Genomic DNA, 22,969 nt, shown 5'->3' on the forward strand with positions numbered 1-22,969 from the left:
AACCGTCATTTACAACTAGGGGATTCTGGGCAGGTTATCAAGCGATTTACAGCAACAGTCTTCCGAGAGAAAACGCCCAATTCCAATGAACAATTCAGGAAAAGAGACTAAACACATCCTAAGGTGTGTCACATATCAATTAAGTCACAAACAAAACGTCCTGGGAGCTCTGATGATCCCAAGAGTACTTCATTTATCACCTCTAGACTTGCGATCAGACATTGATGCTGCAACTTTATAGAGTGCTTAGTACAGCGAGTCTTAGCCTAAGGGTGCCTTACCCTACCCAAAGCTGGTATGGCATCCAATTGTCCATTATCAGCCAGGGTAAGCTGGGATGAAACAGGACCTCCCGGTGAAGTGTCCCAGGTGTACATGTGTGTGGGTCCCTCGGTCAAGAGCCTCACTCAGCAGGTCTAGCGTGGGGCAAAGATTATGTGTGGCCAACGGTAAGCAACACTACACCAGACACAGAGCCCCATGGCTTTGTGGCTGTGATATGTCTACCTCAGCAACTTGTGACTTGGCCTTCAACTTTTAACCTCACATTAGCAGTAAGTCTTTAAATACCACCTTATTTTCCATTCTTAGTGAGGAGTTTTTGAAGTGTTTCTTGGGTAGCCACTAATATCACACTGCAGCAAAAGTATTTTACTCTTGGAAAGCAGCCTACTGCTGGAACCAAAGTTGAAGAATCACAATGATTCATGCTAGGTGGACACTTTATTCCTAATTTAAGAGTCACCAGAAATGAACCTCCAATTTACTGTCCATATGATTATTATTATTGGGTGAAGAAATGCTTTTAGCTTTTTGTATTACAAAATCATATTTTAAAAGTTTTTAGGGGCTGGCGTGTGGCATAGCAGGTGAAGCCACACCTGCAGTGCCAGAATCCCATATGGACACCAGTTTGAGTCCCAACTGCTCCACTTCCAATCCAGCTCTCTGCTGTGGCCTGGGAGGGCAGTGGAGGATGGCCCAAGTGCTTGGGCCCTGCACCCACATGGGAGACCCAGAAGAAGCTCCTGGCTCCTAGCTTCGGATCAGCACAGCGCCGGCTGTTGCGGCCAATTGGGGAGTGAACCAGCAAATGGAGGACCTCTCTCTGCCTCTCCTTCTCTCTGTGTAATTCAGACTTTCAAATACAAATAAATAAATCTTTTAAAAAAAAGTTTATAAACTCTCTAGCCAATACATATACCTTTAGTGTATCCTGATTGAAAAAATTCCCTTGAGGAGCTGACATTGTGGTACAGCAACTTAGACCACTGCTTATGAAACTGGCAACCAATATTGGAGTGCACGTTCAAATCCCAGCTGCTCCACTTCCAATCCAGCTTCCTGGGAGGTCAGCATAAGGCAGTCCAAGTGCTTGGGCCCCTGCCACCCATGTAAGAGACCAGGATGGAGTTTCAGGCTCCTGGCTTCAGCCTGGCTCAGCGCTGACAGTTGCAGCCCTTTTAGGAGTGAACCAGTGGATAGAAGCTTTCTCTCCCTGTGTTTCTATGCCTTCCCCTGTCGCTCTGCTTTTCAAATAAGTAATAAATAAATCTTTAAAAAAACAACAAAAAAATATCCATGAGCTCATATATGTATGGTTTCTAAGCTAAAATTCCACAGGTCCAAAGCCGACAGGTTATGAACAACTAGACAGAAAAAAGAGCACCCATCCACTCTACTCAGGGAGCCTGGGATCCAACTGCAGTTACCATTCATAGCTGTGTAACCTTGGGTGAAGATGATATCACCTCTTTGAGATTCCACGGTACACAGGGAGAACACACAGTGCACAAGGTTAATTATGAAGATGAAATGAGATATGTAAAGCATTTAGTACAGTGTCTGGCACTCAGGAAGGAGTCAATAGATGTTCAATCAATGAATGACTAAACTAATGAGTTTTCAGATACAAATACTGGTCACTGGTACTCATACATAAACACAAAGCCAAACATGTATGCATTAGCAGTAATTTACAGACCACTGACGTCAAAGACCAGTCAAATTTCCAAAAAGAATTAGATTACCAATTTAGCTTTTCTTTTTTATTGCCTACTAAATATATGAAATGCAATGACAAAATAATCAATAAACAGCATTGTAAAAGAATGAGAACTATGTAATTCCAAAATAAAACAAATGAACACATTTAGCACTTATTAAAAACCACTTGACTGTTCTGATTCTCAGACCAGCAAAAGCTCTGTTACAATATGTGTTCATGAACCAGCATGTGGGAACCACTCTTTCAGAGCTATGTTTTTTTAACCCAAATCATACTAGTCTGGTAAGCCACCCAGTTGCTCTCTAGAGCCTAGACATGAAGAAAAGAAGGGCAGGAGAAGAGAGGAAGAGAGAACAGAGCCACAGTAGCTACTGACAAGATGGCTGTAAAAAATGTGCCTTGGGAATCCATTTACTGGCACTAATAACAGCCAGTAGCTACTAAGCACTTACTCTGTGCCAGGCCCGGTGCTCAGGACTGAACACCTATGTGTTCATTTAATTTTTACAACCCTGTGAGGCAGTATTAGCATACCTATTTCACTTAGGAAGAGACTTCAACTAAGACAGCACAGGCATTATTGTCATATAAGTGACCCAGATGAAATTCCTGGCTCCCGACTTCAGCCTGGCCTTTGTAGGCATTTAAGGTGTAAACCAGGGGATGGAAGATCAATCCCTCTTTGTCACTCTACCTTTCAAATAAATAAATCTAGATGCTACCAGATGTGAAGCCATCTCCTTCCACACCTATGTCCATCCTCCCTTCAGTCACTAGTGGGACACGCTCACTGCCACTTCCACAGACAGACCTTGTTCTTTTTTCAGACTTTCAGAACCATACCTACAGTAATCTTCATCTAGTCCTTTATGCAGGAATCTGGATAACAGACTGGTTACCTGAGCGATACCCATCCTATTTAGAGTAGCAGCAAAATCAGTGAGATTCTCACATTATTGGACAACAGAAAGCCCCTGCTCCATCCAGGAGCTCCCCAAATACCTTTAACCTATACTAGTCCCCAGATCTCCTAACTCCACAACTGGAGGGCAAGAAGTGCCACTTACAGACCGATTAACCGCCTGGAATACTTTTGCATACTTGAACATCATTATGTTCTTTTTTTTTTTTTTTTTTAAAGATTTATTTACTTGAAAGAATTACACAGAGAGAAGGAGGTAGAGATAGAGATGGAGAGAGGTCTTCCATCTGCTGGTTCACTCCCCAGTTGGCCGCAACAGTTGGAGCTGTGCCGATCTGAAGTCAGGAGCCAAGAGCCAGGAGCCAGGAGCTTCCTCCGGATCTCCCATGTGGGTGCAGGGGCCCAAGGACTTGGGCCATCTTCACTGCTCTCCCAGGCCATAGAAGACAGCTGAAGTGGAAGTGGAGCAGCTGGGACACGAACCCAGCGTCCATATGGGATGGAGCCACCATTGTGGCACAGAGGGTAAAGCTGCTACCTACAATGCCAACATCCTATATGGGAGTGGGTTCAAGTCCCAGCTGCTCCACTTCCAATCCAGCTCCCTGTTAACGGCCTGGGAAAAGCAGCAGAAGATGGCCCAAGTGCTTGGGCCCTGCCACCCACATGGGAGACCCAGATGAAGCTTCTGGCTCTTGGCTTCAGTCTGGCTCAACCCTGGCCATTGTAGTCATTTGGGGAGTGAACAAGTGGATGGAAGATCTTTGTCTATCCCTCTCTCTCTCTAACTCTTTCAAAAAAATAAATCTTAAACAAACAAAAAAATACATGGGATGATTTTAATCTCAACTGTAATGCTACTAAGAACAAACTCAAATCATGCAAGTTGAGGGCATCATTAGAATATTCCAAATTCAGAGAACTTTACATTTGAAGTGTCCCCCAAACACAAACGCTAAGATTGATAACTTGCCTTTCCAGATTTCAAGTGCCACGTTTCAGAATACAGCCTAGTATGTACACCTTAATGTCACTGCTGCCCATCATTTTAACAGTATGTGAACACTTTTGGTTAATAAGAGCTAGCAACTCTATGATCTTTGAAATAACAGATTTTTTAAAATATTTATTTATTTATTTGAAAGGCAGAGTTAGAGGAAGAGAGAAAGTCTTCCATCTGCTAGTTCACTCCCCAAATGACCACAATGGCCAGAGCTGAGCATATTCAAAGCCAGGAGCTTCTTCTGGGTCTCCCATGTGGATGCAGGGCCCCAAGGACTGGGCCATCTTCCACTGCTTTCCTGGGCCACAGCAGAGAGCTGGATCAGAAGTGGAGCAGCCAGGTCCCATATGGGATAGCAGCACTGCAGGCGGCGGCTTTACCCACTACACCACAGCGATGGCCCCAAAATAATGGATCTTGTTGGCAATTCTACTGTGGTGACTCCATGAACCTGCTAAATTATGTGCAAACCCATGTCTACATATATTGGCATCTTTCTATGGATCCAATCCTTTATCAGATCCTCAAAAGGGTCAAAACTCAAAGCAAAGAATCAGCCCAGAGATAGGCATCCTCTAAAGCACAGACTCTTACTTTCTCCTTCTCTCCTTCTACTGGCTCAGGAAAGTCTGTCCTGTTGTTGACTTCATTCAATATTAGCAGATCAAAAGATAAAATAAACAGTAAAAACAAAAGGTAGAAAGCCATACATTTCCACACTTTCCTCAAAAACCAGTTCTCGGCCGGCGCCGTGGCCCAACAGGCTAATCCTCCACCTTGCGGCGCCGGCACACCGGGTTCCAGTCCCGGTCGAGGTGCCGGATTCTGTCCTGATTGCCCCTCTTCCAGGCCAGCTCTCTGCTATGGCCCGGGAGTGCAGTGGAGGATGGCCCAAGTGCTTGGGCCCTGCACCCCATGGGAGACCAGGATAAGCACCTGGCTCCTGCCTTCAGATCAGTGCGGTGCGCCTGCTGCAGCGCACCAGCAGCAGAGCGTCGGCCACGGCGGCCATTGGAGGGTGAACCAACGGCAAAGGAAGACCTTTCTCTCAGTCTCTCTCCTTGGGGAAAGCACTGTGGTGCGGGTTAAGCTGCAGCTTGTTACTGGACCCTGTATCAAGAGTGCCTAGGATTAACCTTCACTTCCAATTCAGCTTCCTACTGTTGGCCTTGGGAGGCATCAGGTAACAGCTCAAGTGCTTGGGTTTCTGCCACCCACATGGGAGACCCAGTTGGGTTCCTGGATCCTGGCTTTGGCCTGGTCCAGCCCTGGCTGTTGCAGACATTTGGGGAGTCAACCAGCTCATGCACAAGTGCTCTCTCTCTGTTGTTCTGGCTTTCCAAATTAAAAAAAAAAAAAAAAAAGTTCTCCCAATGAGACTCAGCTTCAATGCCTAGACACATCTGGAGAGGTTGCAAACATGTACTCCCTAGGCCTGGCCAAGAGCCTCCCCTGGAAAACACTATCCAACATAGGACTGAGGAAAAAACCCAAGCAACATCCAAGTAGGATGGTAACAAGATAAGTTAAGAAGCCTAGGAAAGGCTCTCTGTTAACAGTAACCATTATCTTCATCAAGATAGTAACTTGAGGTAATGTGTTTTTAAAGTGGATAACACAGTATTGTTAACTTTCTTCCAGTTCAAAGGAGGAAAAACCATTCCAAAAATAAAAAAGGCAATGGGGGGTATCTCAAACAAGACTTCCAGGTTGGCTGGATCTAGATCAGAGATCTATTCTCCAACCCACTGTTATCTGCCTCCACAGGGTGAGGCCCAAAGAATTCTCAGGATGACAGCCAAGCCTGCTGAGGGCTGCGCTTCTGTGCTCTGGTTCCGGGAAGGATTCTTGACATTGTACTGACTGCAACTGACAGAGGACATTCATGCTCCAAGACTGCTGCTGAGCTCCCTGCAACTTCCCACCATCTGCACTCATGGAAGAAACTGGTCATCAGCAGCTGATGACTTACCAGGACCCAGACCAGGTCATGCTTTAACCAACGTTTCAAGATAACAATGCTGAGAAATAACACGCATACCATGTAATTCACTTTCAGTGGCTTTTCATATATTCAGAGTTAAGATTATGATTACCACAGGCGAGAAACCCCGTGCTCGTTAGTCACTCTCCCCATGTCCAGTCGACACTGCCCAGCCCAGGCAACCACTAACCTAATGTCTCTATGGACTTGCCTATTCTGGACATTTCACATGCATGGGATCATACAATTTGTAGGTCTTTTTGTGGCTGAATCTTTATTTTGGTAAAATGTCTTCAAGGGTCATCCATAATGGAATACCTATTTTATTTCTTTTTATTACTGAATTGACAGTCCATTGTATAAATATATCACATTTTATTTATCCACTAGACAGTTGAAGGATATTGATTTATGTTCATTTTATTGGCTCCAATGAATGCTGCTATAACCATTTATATAAGTTTTTGTGCAGACTTGTTTCTCTTGGCTTTATACCTACAATTGGAATTGCTGGATCATATTAAATGTCTAAACATTTGAAGAAATGCCAAACTATTTTTCTAAAGCAAATGTACAATTTTACAGCCCCAACAGCAGCGTATGAGGGTTCCAATCATTCCAAAACCTTGCTAACACTTACTCTGTGTTTATCTTAGCCATCTTAGTAGGTATAAAGTGGTGTCTTATTGAAGTTTTAATTTACTTTTCTCTGATGACTAACGATGTTGAACATTTTTTTTTTTTTTTCATTTGTTTGCTGGTCATTTGTTTTATCTTCCTGGAGAAACCTCTATTCAGATCTTTGTTCACTTTTAATTGGGATATCTTTTTACTATTGAGTTGTAAGAGTTCTTCAAATATTTTAGGAAGAGAGGCTGGTGCTGTGGCATAGCGGGTAAAGTTGCTGCCTGCAACACCAGCATCCCATACAAGCGCTGTTTAGAGTCCTGGCTGCTCTACTTCCGATCTAGCTCCCTGTTAATGTGGGAAAGCAGTGGAACATGGCCCTGTAGGAAAGCAGTGGAACATGGCCCAAGTCCTTGGACTCCTGCACCCCCGAGGAAGACCTGGATGAAGCTCCTGGCCCAGCTCTGCTATTGTGGCCATTTGGGGAATGAACCAGCAGATGAAAGACTTCTCTCTCTGCCTCTCTGTAACTCTTTCAAATAAAATAAACGTTAAAAAAAAAAAGCATTTTAGAAACAAATTCCCCACTCTATACACGGTCTTTTCATTTTAACAGCATTCTTTGAAGCTTGTAAAATTGTTTTATGACGCCCGATGATGTTATCCTTTGCTGTTTTTGCTTTTGGGATCCTAAGAAAACAGTCAACTTCAAGCTCATGAAGAATTAAGCCTATGTTTTCCTTCTAAGAGTTTTAAGGTTCCATTTTAAGTATTTGATCCATTTCAGTTAAAATTCTGCTTATAGGGTAAGGTAGGAGTAACTTTATAATTTTGCATGTGTATAATTAGGTGTTCTAGCCCTGTATGGAAAAGATGATTATTTTCTCCACTGAAATGCCTTGGCGCCCCTATTAAAAAAATCTGTTGACTAGGGGCAGCCCTTTAGTCAAACAGCTGAGATGCTGGTTAAGCCACTTGCATCTCACACTGGAGTGCCTTGCTTCACCCTCTGGCTCCAACCCCTGACTCCAGCTTCCTATCCACACAGCCTTGCAGGCAATACTGATGGCTCAAGTTACTGGGTTCCTGCTGTCCACATCGGAGACTTGAGTGGTGTTCCTGGGTCCAGGCTTTGGCTCCTACCCTGTCCCAGCCATTTCGAGTATTTCAGGAGTGAACCAGTGAAAGAGAACGGTTTCTCAAATTTTTAAAAAATTGACTCTCAATTCTATTTCAGTTATTTGTATGTCTGTTCTTACGCCAGTAGCACTTTTTTTTTTTTTTTTTAATTACTGTAGCTTTAAGTTTTGAAACCAGAAAGTTTGAGTCCTCCAACTTCATTCTTCGCTCTTCAAAATTATTTTGATTATCCTGGATCTCCTGAATTTCCATATAGATTTTAGGATCAACATGGCAATTTCTGCACAGAACTGCATCAAACCTATAGATCAATGTAGGCAATACTTCCACCTTAATTCCAAATCTTTTTTTTTTTTAAAAGATTTATTTACTTGAAGGTCAAAGTTACACAGAGAGAGGAGAGGCAGAGAGAGGTCTTCCATCCGCTGGTTCACTCCCCAGCTGGCAGCAACAGCTAGAGCTGTGTCAATCTCGAAGCCAGGAGCCAGGAGCTTCCTTTGGGTCTCCCACGTGGGTGCAGGGGCCCAAGGACTTGGGCCATCTTCTACTGCTTTCCCAGGCCGCAGCAGAGAGCTGGATCAGAAGTGGAGCAGCCAGGACTCAACCAGCGCCCATATGAGATGCTGGCACTGCCGGCGACAGCTTTACCTGCTACGCCACAGCGCCGGCCCCTCCAAGTCTTCTGATCCATTCCATGGGATAGCTTTCCATTTACTTGGGTCTTCTTTAATTTCCTTCAACAATAGTTTTGTAGTTGTCAAAGTTTCTTTTGTTAATTTCTAATATTGTATTCTTGTTAAAAGTGTAAATGGGATTATTTTATTTTCGAATTGTTCACTGCAAGCATACAGAAACTATTTTTTTTTACATATTGATCTTGTATCCTGTAACTCTGCTGAATTCATTAGTTCTTAGGAAGTTTTTTTGGTATCTGTGGATTCCCTAAGATTTTGTACACCCTTTCCTCTGAAGATAGAAATACTTTCACTTCTTCCTTTCCAATCTGGATGCCTTTCACTTCATGTCTAAATGTCCTGGCTAACACCTCCAGCACAATGTTGAACAGAAATGGCAAATGTGTATAGCTGTGTCATATACCTGATCTTGGGAGCAAAGCATTCATTTTACCATTAAATACAATGTTAGCTGTCAGTTTTTCATAGATGACCTCTATCAAATTGAGGACATTACCTACTATTCCTAATTTATTGAGTGTTTATCATAAAGAGATACTGAATTTTTTTTAAAGATTTATTTATTTGAAAGGTAGAGTTACAGAAAGGCAAAGGCAGAGAGATAGAAGTCTTCCATCCAATGGTTCACTACCCAAATGGCCACAATGCCGCACAGCCAATCCAAAGCCAGGAGCCAAGAGCTTCTTCCAGGTCTCTCTTGCAGGTGCAGGGATCCAAGGACCTAGCCCATCTTCCACTGCTTTCCCAGGCCATAGCAGAGAGCTGGATTGGAAGTAGAGCAGCCAGGACTTGAACCAGTGCCCATACGGGATGCCGACACTGCAGGCAGTGGCCTTACCTGCCACAGCGCCGGCCCCAGATGTTGAATCATCACTTTTTCTTTACCTACTCAGACGATCAATTGGTTTTTGTCCTTCCGTCTACTGATATAGTGCATCATTTTAATTTTCAGATGTTAAATCAAAAATTCCCAGAATATATCATTTGGTTATAGTGTATATCCCAGATGTTGGATCTGGTTCATTAGCATTTTATTGAAGACTTATGTCCATATTTGTGAGACTGGTCTATTGTTTTCTTGTGATTGCTTTTGTCTGGTTTTGGTATCAGAATATGACTGACCTTGCAAAATGAGTTGGTTAGTCTTCCTTCCTATTTTGGCAAGGGTTTGAGAAGAATTTGTACTAATCTCACTGTTTATATGTTTGCTAACATTCACAAGTAAGGCCATCTAGGCTTCAGCTTTTCTTCATTACTATTTCAATCTTCCCCTTGTTATAGGTCTATAAAGATTTTCTATTGCTTCTTTAATTATCATTTCAATAGCAATTCATGATCAAGCAACAGCACTGTGGCACAGGTGGCACCTTGTATGTCTAAATACTGAAGATTGTACATTATCAATCACAACTACAATTACTATACTGCTGAAGGAAAGCTAAGGATACGTATCTATGGATAACCTCTTCTGATTTCAGAGTTCCAGGCCTAAACTCAATTTACATGAGAGTACTTAAAAAAGTTTGTGGAAATGGAATTTAAACTGTATTTTGGTGCAAAAATTTTGAAGTCCATGCACTGTTTCATGAAAGGTATTTTTCCATTAACTTCTTGAAGATCCTTCATAAACTAAATTCTCTTGCCCCTTTCTCAGATGAATTACTGGTTTCTGCTATTTTCCCAGTATTTCCTCATGAACAAATGCAGAAAGTTAGGTTGAGCAATAGGGTCATGTGTACTCTGGTGACAAGAAAATAAGAAACTGAGCAATGCATTAACTATCACCTTTAGGAATCTAATTGTTCCACACAGCCCCGCACCTGTGCTTTCTTTCTCCTCTAGTATATCTTTCGTACACAAACCAGTCATTTGCAAGTTTTCAAAAGGTAGTTATTTGTCACCTTCTATGTGCTCAAGATAACAAACCAAAATAATGAAAGTGGAGTCTTTGGAATCAGATCCACTACCTGTGTGACACAAGTCTTATAACATTTGTACAGGTACTCCAGCTTCTTACCCATAAAGTAAAAATAACATCTACCTGAAAAAAGTTGCTCTGATCAGCAAATAATCTAAGTGAAAGAGGCCAGTGCTATGGAGCAGCAGGTTAAACTGTCATTTACAACAACAGCATCCTTTATCAGAGCGCCAGTTCCAGTCCTGGCTATTCTGCTTCCGATCCAGCTTCCTGCTACTGCACCTGGGAAAGAGGCAGAAGACGGCCCAAGTACTTGTGTTCCTTCACCCACATGGGAGACCAGTACTAAGTTCCTGCCTCTTAGCTTCAGCCTGGCCCAGATCTCACTGATGTGACCATTTAGGAAGTGAACCAGTGGATAGATGTCTCTCTGCCTTTCAAATAAATCTTTAAAAAAAAAATATGTGTATAACAGTGCTTAGAATAATGCCTGGTATTTTTATACGTGACACTGAAGTAAACTAAGCCACTAACAATACACATTTGATTTTATTTTCTAAGCTAGTTCCAAATGGTTGGAATGTAGAAGGGAGGACACTGAGTGGGGCTGGCGTTGTGGCCTAGGGTGTTAAGCCGGAATCACATATGGGTACTGGCTCGAGTCCTGGCCATTCCACTTCCTATCCAGCTCCCTGCTAATGGCCTGGGAAAGCAGCAGAGGATAGCCCAAGTGCTTGGGCCCCTGTACTCATGTGGGAAACCTGGAGGAAGCTCCTGGCTCCTGGCTCCTGGCTCCAGCCTGGCTCAGCCCTAGTCATTGAAGCTATTTGGGGAGTGAACCAGCCATGGAAAACTCCTTTCTCTATGTATCTCCCTCTCTCTCTCTAACTCTGCTTTCAAATAAATAAGATCTCTTAAAAAATAAAAAAAAATGAAATAAGGGCCCGTATTATGAAATAGTGGGTTAGGCTGAGGCCTGTGACACTGACATCCCATATGGCTAACAGTTCAAGTCCTGGCTGCTCCACTTTCAATCCAGCTCTCTGCTAAGGTACCTGGGAAAGTAGCAGAAGAGGGCCCAAGTCCCTGGGTCCCTGCAGCCACATGGAAGACCCAGATGAAGCTCCTGGTTCCTGGCTTTGGCCTAGCCCCAGCTGTTGCAGTCATTTGGGGAGTGAACCAGCAGATGAAAGATATCTCTCTTTCTCTCTCTCTCTATTAACTCTTAAAATCTTAAAAAAAAAAAACAAAAACAAAAACGGAAACAGCATAAGAGATCATAGAAAAATAGCAAATGTGTCTATTCTCAAGAAAGAAAGAAATCAACTTAGCAGAAGAAAAAACCAGACGGGGACTGGTAGAGTCTCATTGTTAACTAAAAGCTGGTCTCTGAATTCGGTGGAATTGTGCTTCATCCTACACTGACGTTACCTTAAACAAGATGTTTAACTTTTTTTTTTTCAAATTTTTTTTATTTTTTGACAGGCAGAGTGGATAGTGAGAGAGAGAGACAGAGAGAAAGGTCTTCCTTTTTGCCGTTGGTTCACCCTCCAATGGCCTGCTGCGGCCAGCACATCTCGCTGATCCGAAGCCAGGAGCCAGGTGCTTCTCCTGGTCTCCCATGCGGGTGCAGGGCCCAAGCACTTGGGCCATCCTCCACTGCCTTCCCGGGCCATAGCAGAGAGCTGGCCTGGAAGAGGGGCAACCGGGATAGAATCCGGCGCCCCAACCGGGACTAGAACCCGGTGTGCCGGCGCCGCAAGGTGGAGGATTAGCCTGTTAAGCCACAGTGCCGGCCAGATGTTTAACTTTTTGAAGTCGTTGTTTACTCAGCAGTAAAAAGGGAAAAATAATACTATCAGGGGGGTTGATAAATTCTCTGAAGACAATATTTGCAAAGTATCTGGCATATAGTAGCTATATAATCATAAACACTGCCTTTAATACTTTAATTTTATAAGGAAACAAGGACTTGATACTGGTCCAGCAGTTCACAACCCTGGCTATACATGTGAAACATGTGGAGAACTCTGAAAAAAGTTGCCTGGACTTCAGACAAAGGGAATTAGAACCTGTGCAGCTGGGGTGCAGACATTTGTATCTCTGAGAGCTCTCCATGTAACTGCAATGTGCAGTTCAGGGTGAGAACCGTGCAGCAAGCCAGAAAAGAAGTCCTGGTTTTTTTATCATCTAAAATTAATTTTTTTATTTACGCCTACTCTCAAAATGTTGTCTCTCAAATCAAAATTGCTACAATCTCATTGTAAAATGGAAGATAAGAGAGGCTGAACAATTGGTTTTGGGGACAAACAGAGCCAGATTTAAAATTCCCCTCAAGCCATGCAGCCTATGCCTCTTATTCAAATGCATCTCTAACTACCACCATTCCTTAGTATGACTGTCAATGTAGTCAGGAATCTCATTAAATTTTGGTGCACTTACCCCCGCAGAATAAAGTCCAGGCTCCTCAACAGGATCCCAACCCTGCAAAGCCTGGCCTACTCACATGGTGAGGATGAGTCCCATATAGAGACTGCTCTGATGTTAAAGAGCTAAACCACCAACCACCCCAGCAGACACTGCTGAGTCTCAGTAGCTAGCTCAGGTGCCTGAGAGGAAAGAGGGCTAAGAAAGCAGCATGAGGGGCCGGCGCTGAGGCGTAGTGGATAAAGCTGCCGCCTACAGTGCCGGCATCCCATATGGGTGCCAATTCAAGTGCCTGCCTGCTTCACTTCCGACCCAGCTCCCTGCTAATGCGCCTGAGAAATAGTAGAAGACGGCCCAAGTCCTTTGGCCCCTGCACCCATGTGGGAGACCCAGAAGCTCCAGGCTCTTGGCTTCAGATCAGCCTGGCTCCATCTGTTAGGGCCATTTGAGGAGTGAACCAGCAGAGGGAAGACCTCTTTCTCTCACTCTGCCTCTGCCTCCACCTTTCAAATAAATAAATAAATCTAACAAAGCAAGCAAGCAAGCAAGCAAGCAGCATGAACAGTGGCCCCTGAAATCACACAGCATGGCAAGACAGGTGGCCCTGCTTTTGTTTCTAGCCTCACCTCTCTCCAAATCCGCTTTACCTCCTCACATTCATCACCTCTCAACTGAACACATGCTCTTCCTTCTGCACAGAACAATTGTTCCTCACTTTACAGACATTAATGTAAATGTCACTTCCTGGAGGATGCCCGCCCCAGACACTCCAGGTCAGATGCTCCTGCTGAGTCCTCCTACAGTGCCCAGCAACCCCCACCGTCATTCTCAGCACTACTGAGAGCAGGGACCACGCTGGCTTGCTAACTCCCAGGGCCTGCCACCTTGCTGTATGTGGAATGAAGAAGAACCCAGAAGAACATGGAGAAGCAACTCTACCTGACCCACAGCATAAGGTTATTCTCCTGTCTGGTCTCACTCTGCATCTCCTCTGTGGGAAAAGGCAGCTGTCAAATGTGGGTGTTGCTTATGTGATGATTATTCTACTTCTCAAACTTTTTTTCACAAGTTTAAAATTTTTCATAGCAAACCTTTGGGGAAAAAAGCAAAGTGACCTCTGCCTCCATTCCTAACTCTGCCTTCCTTGTTAAATACTCTTTAGCTACAGGATAAGCAGTGACACCTTGCCATAGCAGCCCTCTCATCACCTGATGGCAGTGCCATGAGACACAGAGGGCATACAGCCCCACTGCCAGCAGAAGGACAAACCAAAGAATCCTCAGGGTCAGCGAACAGAGAGCAAGATGCTCTGCCAATGAATAGATACAAGGTTCTAGGCAAATGCCAGATTTCACCCATTTCCTTTTCTTACAGCCTTTCCTAACAGTGCTGTCCAGCTGTGAGAAGACGAAGAAGCAAAAGATGCTGGAGAGGGCGAGCAAGCTGCAGAAGAGAGCACAGCCATGGTGGACTGAAAGTCGGGGGGAGCTGAGTTTCATAACTTCAGCTTCTCTGGTGCTGGTCTAGCAGCCAAAGCACCGACCAGCCAAGCATGCTCAATGTCAGTGGCTACCTAACATGCGCCAAGAGTTAGCACTAAAGAAAAACTCCCTGTTCGTGACAGCTGTTCCCAAAGGATTGTGCGATCATAAATAGTCCTCTCTAGAAAAAAATACTGATGAGGACATTAACCTTTGAAGTTCAGGAGATGAGAACCCCTACCTATCCCCTCTGTCCCCTCCTGCACAGCATTCCTGAGGAAAAGAACTGTGACATCAGCGCAGCTGACCTAGGCTCTGACACTTGCCATTACCTCTTGCTGCTTCTCCTCATTGGGGTAGGTGTCTACAAATACTCCCAGCCCCACAAATTTGTCCATGTTTCCAAACACAGGCCCTAGAGAGAGAGAACAGATGATGAACAATGAAATAAAGCCAAGAGTTGATAAAGGAATACTATATCACTATGATGGAGGAAAAAAGTGAAATTCAAATGACTCCCAGGCTTCACTGAAGATGAGAAAACACATGTAAAAGGACCCAGCAAAGTGTATGGCCTGTAGCAAGCACCCAGTAAATACCTGTAGCTTGTTGGTAAACGCAGGGGAAAGACAGAAGGCCACTGTAACCTCACTTAGCACCATGGCAGCTCCCTGATCCAAGCTGGTTGCTAAGGAGCCCCTACAGAATTCTGCTTCACAAACACTTGGTGAAGACTATAGTCCCAAGAGAGAACTGAATTCCCAAGCTCTACTTCTTGTTGCAAAAGAGACCAGGTCAAATCAGCTTGAGGTTGCCATCTACTTGAAGCAATGGCTCCCACACAACAAGAAAAAATAGGTAACTCTCCTCTTGACTCAGAAGTGCTGAGATCATTCCCTGTACATACCCAGAAATCAGCTCACTAATCACCAGTGTTCGGGAGAGCCAGTGCTTTCACTTGGCCAACAGGCCACATTTCACAGGGAAACTCAGAAGGATTTAACAAGCAAGAAACCACCCCAGGATGAGTCAGGTTCAGCTGTTTATGAGGTCTCAGACCCCACTCTAGAAACTAGACAGGCTAATGTTCATCCATAGACGTCAAGGAGAGGGAAAACTGCTGTCATTGTTGGGGAGGACCCTTTGCAACGAGAGAACACATGAAAACACAGGCCTGTCACACCCTGACAAGGCAACCCAGGGGCCCAAATACCTGGCTGCATCCGATCCTTCGTGTACCAGATCGCCAGGCCATCCCCATGCAGATTCTTCTTCCCTTGTCCATGGATTTTGAAGTGCACCTGCAACTCCCAGTCTCTTAGGAAACATGGCTGTAGCGAAAAAGACATGAGAATCAATGAACAGCATGAAATGCAAACACCTCAAGCCCTTAAGAGTTTAGACTTGGAAAACATAAATGCAGTAACATGAGGGTAAGGGTTAAAACTGAAATCTAAGACTCGCTAACTGTTCATGCGATAAAGTTAACGGATTGAGTCATTCAACTGTTTAAGCGATTTAATGTGAAATCCTGATTATCTTGACCATCTACCAACAGAAGCAGGATAGCACTCCCAAGCTGGAAAGGACAAGGTAATGTCAATTAGACTGCTGGGTCCCTCATCCAGCCAGGCAGGCATCTCAGCCTTTGAAGTACAGGTAGCTGAATTAATACTAGCTTGCAGAGCAACTCACTCCTCCAACAGAAAGTCTCTAAAAAGCTTGGATTTAAAGGTCAAAGCCTCATTCGTTATAAAAGAATAAGAAAAGCTAAGTCATTATGCAAAGGTAATTAGCAGATGTTATAAACAATGTTAATTAGTTAGACTTGGCTCTCTGCCAAACTGAGGAGCAAGCCAGGGTTCCCATAAGAAGGGCAAGTTACAGTCTCCCAAACTCTCATGGCCACGGCCAAGGCCAAGAAACATAAATACACTAGAAGAGAACACCATCCCTCCACAAGGACAGCCTCAACAGGGAAAACAGCAGGTGGGTGCTAACCAGACTTCTGCACTGTATATCAAAACCATGCAAAAATGGAGGAGGCAGGTAGATAAAGTGCTCTAAACAGTTGAAGAGCTTCTAGAAGAAACCAAAATGGGTATAGTATTTGGTTCAGGGAGGCTCCTGGTTAAACTCCACTGTGAAGGAAAAAGACAAGCAGGAACAAACAGACCAACTGGGTTCAGCCAAAGGCTTTTCAAATAAATCATTTTGGCTGTTCAGAAGCATATTGCTACATCATTTTCCGTTTTCACTTTTAATTTCTGGCACATTTTCCAAAAGTGTTAGTATTAGGAGTACATGGTCAAAAGGAAAGCGGCTTGGTGGCGTGGGCGTTGTGGCACAGCAGGCTAAGCTGCTGCATGGGCCACCTGTGTCCTGTACTGGAATGTCAGTTCGGGTCCCTGCTCCTTCACTTCTAACCCAGCACCCTGTTAATGCACCTGGAAAGCAGCAGATGATGACTAAAGTGCTGGAATTCCTGCCACCCACTTGGGACACCCAGATGGAGTTACTGGCTCCTGGCTTCAGCCTGGCCTAGACCTGCCTGTTGTCAGCACTTGGAGAGTGAACCAGCAGATAGAATCAATCAATCTCTCTCTCTCTCTCTCTCTCTCTCTCTCTCCTTTCTGCCTCCCTCTCTGTCACCTGGCCTTTCAAATAATTTTTTTTTTTTTTAATTAAAGAGAGTTGGGCACTTCTGCATTAAGCAAGGAGCCCTGAAATTTTACCCTATTCTGATGAGCCTAGTCCCTGTCTTGTCATGTTGTGTGCTTCTCTCTCTGCTATTTCATTTAGATTTCAGGGCAAAAGTGAAATTCAGTGGCAGGAAGCTGCCCCATACCCAATAGGTAGGCATTAAGACCCACAGAGGAAGACAGGGCTGGAGAAGTTCAACAAGTGTCTGCCACTAAGTATTGGCTCAGCTTTTGAGTTTCATATTTATGTTAAATCTTTTTCTAAAGATGTATTTATTTCAAAAGGCAAAGTGACACAGAGGGAGAGACAGAGAGAGGAAGAGATCCTCTATCACCCAGCCCACTCTCCAAATGGCCACAACCATCAGGGCTGGGCCAGGCTGAAGCCAGGAACCAAGAACTCCACCTGGGTTTCCCACAGGGACAGTAAGGATCCTACTTGGGCCATCTTTAGCAGGGAGCTGGATGAGAAGCAGCTCAGCCTGGACTCAAACCAGCACTCGCAAATGGGATGTGGCCCTGCACAGGGCTACGCTGAACAGTAATTCTGAAAGTTTGCTGTAGAGTCACCCAGGGAGCTTTTAAAAATCCCAATGATCAAGCCTTACCCTATTCCAATAAAATAAGAAAAAAAAATTTAAATACTTTTTTTGAAAATAAATCTTTCATCTGCTGGTTCACTCCTCAAAAACCCACAAAGGGACAGAACCAAGGCATCAACTTTGACAGACAGCAAATGTGAGAACTTCCAAAAGAATGCACTCTATTCAACAACTTAACAACAACTCCGTGGCGGCTCTACTTCCAATCCAGCTCCCTGCTAATGCACCTGGGAAAGTAGTAGAATGTGGCCCAAGCAGGGCCCTGCAACCAACATGGGAGACCAAGATGGTGTTCCAGGTTCCTGGCTTCAGTCTGCCCAGATCTGGCTGTTGTGGCAATTTGGGGAGTGAACCAAATCTCTATTTCTGCATTTCAAATAAATAAATAAAATAAAATAAAATAAAATAATTAAAAAAAAAAGCCAACAGTTAAAAGTGGTTGTTTTTAGGAGTGAGGAACTAAAGAGTCCAAGGAATGACTCTTTCATTCTAAACTTTTATATTATTTGCTATATACTTTTAACAAAGTAAATTTACCTTGATAAGAACTTTCAATAATGTAAAGGAAAAAAATAAACTTGAAAAATGGCTATCTAATATACAAAGATCTATGGCATTTTGACCAGGAGAATTTTCAATATTTGTGTTGTTCCTCACCCTTTATAACTGAAGAAATATATAAATAGTATGTTCTCTAATTTAAGTCAAAAAAGAGATTAACTTGTTGTAACTGTAATGACAATGACTGTCAGAGACCAGACTTACATTCAAGATCTGACATTTCCCTCCTGTGTTATTTCATTTCTCTATAATTTTTATTTCCTACAAAAATGATGCTAAGGGGGCTGGCATTGTGGTCAGTGGAGACAGCAACAAAGTGTCAAGCCTTGTATATAATCATTTGGCATTGTGGTGCAGCGGGTAAAGCCACCGCCTGCAGTGTCAGCATCCCGTATGGGTGCCGGTTTGAGTCTTGGTTGCTCCACTTCCAATCCAGCTCTCTGATGTGGCTTGGGAAAGCAATAGAATATGGCCCAAGTCCTTGGGCACCTGCACCTATGTGGGAGACCTGGAAGAAGCTCCTGGCTTTGGATCAGCACAGCTCTGACCATTGTGGCCATCTGGGGAGTGAACCAGCAGATGGAAGACCTCTCCCTCTCTCTCTCTGTCTTTCCTTCTCTCTGTGTGTGTAACTCTTTCAAATAAATAAATAAATCTCTGAAAAAATGATGCCAAATTTAAAAAAAAAAAAAAACACTCCCTGGTTCATTCTGATAGGCAGGTAACTGGGAATATCAATGTCAGAAAACACGAAAAGAGGCAGTAACTAGATCTTAGAATGGCTCTTAAAACTTACATAGAGACAGAGAGCTAAGGAGACAGCAACAAAGTGTCAAGCCTTGTATATAATCATTTGGTTAGCCCTAAGAGCCCATCAATGAAACTTTCAAGCTTAATAACAATAACACGTTTCTGTAACCACTTTAACTTGCCACAGTTTTTTCATGTCTATTATTTTATTTTCACAACCACCCTGAAAAGCAAGTAAAACAGGTATTATGAAGTTCATCTGCCAGAGAAACTAACAACCAAGAAGTTAAATAACCTGCCTAGAGCCCATAGGGGCTGCGACAGAGCTGGATCTAGGACCCAAGTCTTTACAACTATCCTTTATGTCTTCACTAGAGTGCAAAGCTCCGCTCAGTCCAAAACAGAGCTCAGCACCCAATCTGGGTTAAGAGGCCAGCTTGTCAGATGCTCATGCAGAAACTTCTCTTACCTCTGTTCCTCAAGAATTTTCTACCACAGAAAATGAACAGGGAAAAGAAAGTTTTTTCTGAGGCCTATTTAACTACAATGAATGAGAAAAATGATGTAAAAGTTTTCACTTATAGAAGCCCAAGAGCAAGTATCAAAGGATGCCAAGCAAGGTCATCCCCAAAAGTGAAGCCACTGCCTGCAGTGCCGGCATCCCATATAGGCGCTGGTTCTAGCCTCAGGGGCTCCACTTCCGATCCAGCTCTCTCCTATGGCCTGGGAAAGCAGTGGAAGATGGCTCAAGTCCCTGGGTTCTTGCACCTGCATGGGAGAAGCTCCTGGCTTCAGTTCAGCATAGCTCTGGCTGATGTGGCCAACTAGGGAGTGAACCAGCAGATGGAAAACTTCTCCCTCCCTCCCTCCCTCTCTTTCTCTCTGCCTCTTTCCTTCAAATAAATAAATAAATCTTAAAAAAAAAAAAAAAAAAAGAAAAGAAAAGAAAAAAGAAAAGAAAGGGCCCTGGAAATAAAAAAGAAAGCATCAGCTTACACTTGTAGGTAATCACAATGCAGCTACACCTCAAGGAAGACTTTGTAGCTAGAAAAGTAAAGTTGGCCAGCGGCGCGGCTCAATAGGCTAATCCTCCGCCTAGCGGCGCCAGCACACCAGGTTCTAGTCCCGGTCAGGGTGCTGGATTCTGTCCTGGTTGTCCCTCTTCCAGCCCAGCTCTCTGCTGTGGCCAGGGAGTGCAGTGGAGGACGGCCCAGGTGCTTGGGCCCTGCACCCCATGGGAGACCAGGAGAAGCACCTGGCTCCTGCCTTCGGATCAGCGCAGTGCGCCGGCCACAGCGCGCTGGCCGAGGCAGCCATTGGAGGGTGAACCAACAGCAAAAGGAAGACCTTTCTCTCTGTCTCTCTCACTGTCTACTCTGCCTGTCAAAAAATAAAAAATAAAAATAAAAAAAAAAAAGTGGCCAATGGCCTAGAGTGACTTTCACATGGAAATGAAACATGAAAATAGATTCTTGGCCCGCGCTGCGGCTCAATAGGCTAATCCTCCGCCTGCGGCGCCGGCACACCAGGGTCTAGTCCCAGTTGGGGGGCCGGATTCTGTCCTGGTTGCCCCTCTTCCAGGCCAGCTCTCTGCTATGGTCCGGGAGTGCAGTGGAGGATGGCCCAAGTCCTTGGGCCCTGCACCCGCATGGGAGACCAGAAGCACCTGGCTCCTGCCTTCGGATCAGTGTGGTACGCCATTAGAGGGTGAAACAACGGTAAAGGAAGACCTTTCTCTCTCTCACTGTCCACTCTGCCTGTCCAAAAAAAGAAAGAAAGAAAGAAAATAGGTTCTTCAAACTGAAATAACAAGGGACAGGCACTAAAATGGAGACTGGGATACACTTAATAGTTTTCTCCTTAACAAAGCCAAGTTATTAAACTCCAGAAGCAGCACTAGCAGGTGAATCAGAAATTAAAGACATTTCAGCAAGATGAATGCAAGCATTTCCCTAAATATCTGATTTATTACAAAGGTCATCACAATCTCTGAAATAAAGATCCTTGGTATCTCCAGAACAGACTGCTGGGGACAGACAGAAAAAGTCAGTCAATACACCACTGCTGAACTCTAGGACTTTCTGGGTCATCAACACAGGAGGTAGAGATTCTTACCACCCGGTTCCACAAGGCGCCTTGTTTACTTTGCATATCTGGGGTAAGGCGGATATACTGGGTCATCACCATGGCATTGCCCATCAGATTCCACAGGGAGGAGCTGCCTGTGCCCACACCTATGGGGAGGAAGTTGATCAGTTCACACTCTTCCACATCGGCCAGTTCAGCAAGACACCACAGCGCTCCGAGAACCTTCATCTGTGTTCCCCTCTCATGTCACTCACTCTCCCATCTTCTGTTACTTACAAAGCTTAAATCCTTACCATCTTGAAAGCTTCCTGTCAGATGAACATCTTACAGCACAAAGGAGCTACCGCTCTGATTCTGTAATCCTGTCACCGAAACCAGAGCTCACATCCATTCTTCCCAATCTAAACATGTACTACCAAGGGGGAGGGGGGATCTCCTGTTATCCCAGAAAAACTTGACTCTCAGGCCTAAGGGGCTTAATCATATTCTATTTTCTTAATCCTTGAAGTTGCAGCAGCCATGCCCTCATACTATAAACACCCTGAGAGTTTAAACTTTGTGCATCTGTATAATTCACTCCAGGTGTGTGCTGAGTGACTAATCAATCGCCCTTACTAGTAGTATATCAGTACTCTTTTGTGTATATCACTACTCATGCACTTCACCCATCCTTGTTTGCTGTCCCCCTATCTAAACCTCAGTGGGGAAACAGACTTGGGTTGGCTAAGTCATCTACATGGATTCATCTCTCTGTAGGTAACGGTCGATAAAACTATGATTAGGGGATCTCCGAAACCCTCAACAGAGCCCAGCTAAGCAGCCTTTCACCCGCAGGGTTCCTGGACTAGAGAAGTGCAGGTGTTCCAACCGGTAGCGGCATCTTATCTAACCACTGAGGACAAGTTCTACCCCAGTTCTTCCTCCCGCACGCTTCGGCCCGAGGCTGGCTCATTCTAGGGGCCCTCCGGCACCCCTCCCCATCTCAGTTCCCACCACACACACACACACACACCCCAAGTAACTCCGATCTACACACACACACACAACTCTGACCTACACACACATACACACCCCGAGTAACTCCGACCTCCATCTACACACACACACCCCGAGTAACTCCGACCTCCATCTACACACACACACACACCCCGAGTAACTCCGACCTCCACACACACACACACACACCGAGTAACTCCGACCTCCATCTACATACACACACACACCCCGAGTAACTCCGACCTCCATCTACATACACACACACACCCCGAGTAACTCCGACCACCATCTACACACACACACACACACCCGAGTAACTCCGACCTCCACCTCGTCCTGGCCTAAGGCTACCAGCATCTGAGCGCTGTGTCCCGACCTACTGGAAACTTCCGGCTCGTGGGGCGGCGGGGGGCGGGAGGGACAGGCTGACCCCCGCCCTATGGACCTTGCGTTCCCAAATGCGGCGGGAGCCCACCCTCCGGTAGTCCCCAGCAGCCGCCGGCAGGTTTCTCGGGTAGACAAAACCCTTCGCCCTCCCCGCCTCTGCCGTGGAACTCAGGACCCGAAGCCCTCCCCACCCTGCACGACCACTTCGCCCCGGGCGCCTCACCCTGGTAGGGCTTCGACAGCGAATGCTCCCGTTTCAAGTACTCGAACGTCTGACCCGCCCCGACTTGTCGTGGCCCCTGCCCAGACCCCAGCAAAAGCAGAAGGAGTAACATCCTGGACCCATCCCGAGCCGACAAACGACGCCGCCACCGCTGCCACCACCCGGAGGCTCCCAGAGCCGCCGCCATCTTTCCCACCGCCGTCCCTTCATCCAAAGCCCACCCCGTCGCCCAACCCATTGGTCCGCTGAACCATCCACCCAGCGTCCCATTGGCTGTCGTCGAGCTCCCGCCCCGACAGGTGAGCCTCTCACCGATTGGCTGCTTTGTGTATCAGTTGCCTTGCCAACCTAGGAAAGGGGCGTAGCGAATGCCCACACTCCCTTATTTGCGTTTGTCCTGAGCTCCACTGGGCCTGCTGGGATACGTAGTGATTTCCATTTTGTTTCTCTGTTCT

General features: G+C 45.1%; 1 protein-coding gene across 3 annotated transcripts in view; it reads right to left on the bottom strand.

Annotated features, from left to right (window-relative positions):
- The window catches only part of LMAN2L (lectin, mannose binding 2 like), a 29,980-nt gene extending 7,267 nt beyond the window's left edge, over nt 1-22,713 (bottom strand). For 2 of the 3 annotated variants that reach the window (XM_062209914.1, XM_062209916.1), the window contains exons 1-4: nt 22,515-22,713; nt 20,936-21,054; nt 15,419-15,536; nt 14,538-14,620 (exon numbers count right to left, since the gene is read on the bottom strand). In XM_062209914.1, the coding sequence (XP_062065898.1) occupies nt 14,538-14,620; nt 15,419-15,536; nt 20,936-21,054; nt 22,515-22,701 (507 nt within the window). In that variant the 5' untranslated portion in view covers nt 22,702-22,713. Of the gene's footprint in view, nt 1-14,537; nt 14,621-15,418; nt 15,537-20,935; nt 21,055-22,514 lie in introns of those variants that run through there. The other variant, XM_062209915.1, reaches the window with a different exon arrangement.
- Nucleotides 22,714-22,969: the final 256 nt, after the last annotated feature.

Source organism: Lepus europaeus, chromosome 13 (genome assembly GCF_033115175.1).
Source record: "Lepus europaeus isolate LE1 chromosome 13, mLepTim1.pri, whole genome shotgun sequence".
NCBI classification, from domain to species: Eukaryota; Metazoa; Chordata; class Mammalia; order Lagomorpha; family Leporidae; genus Lepus; species Lepus europaeus.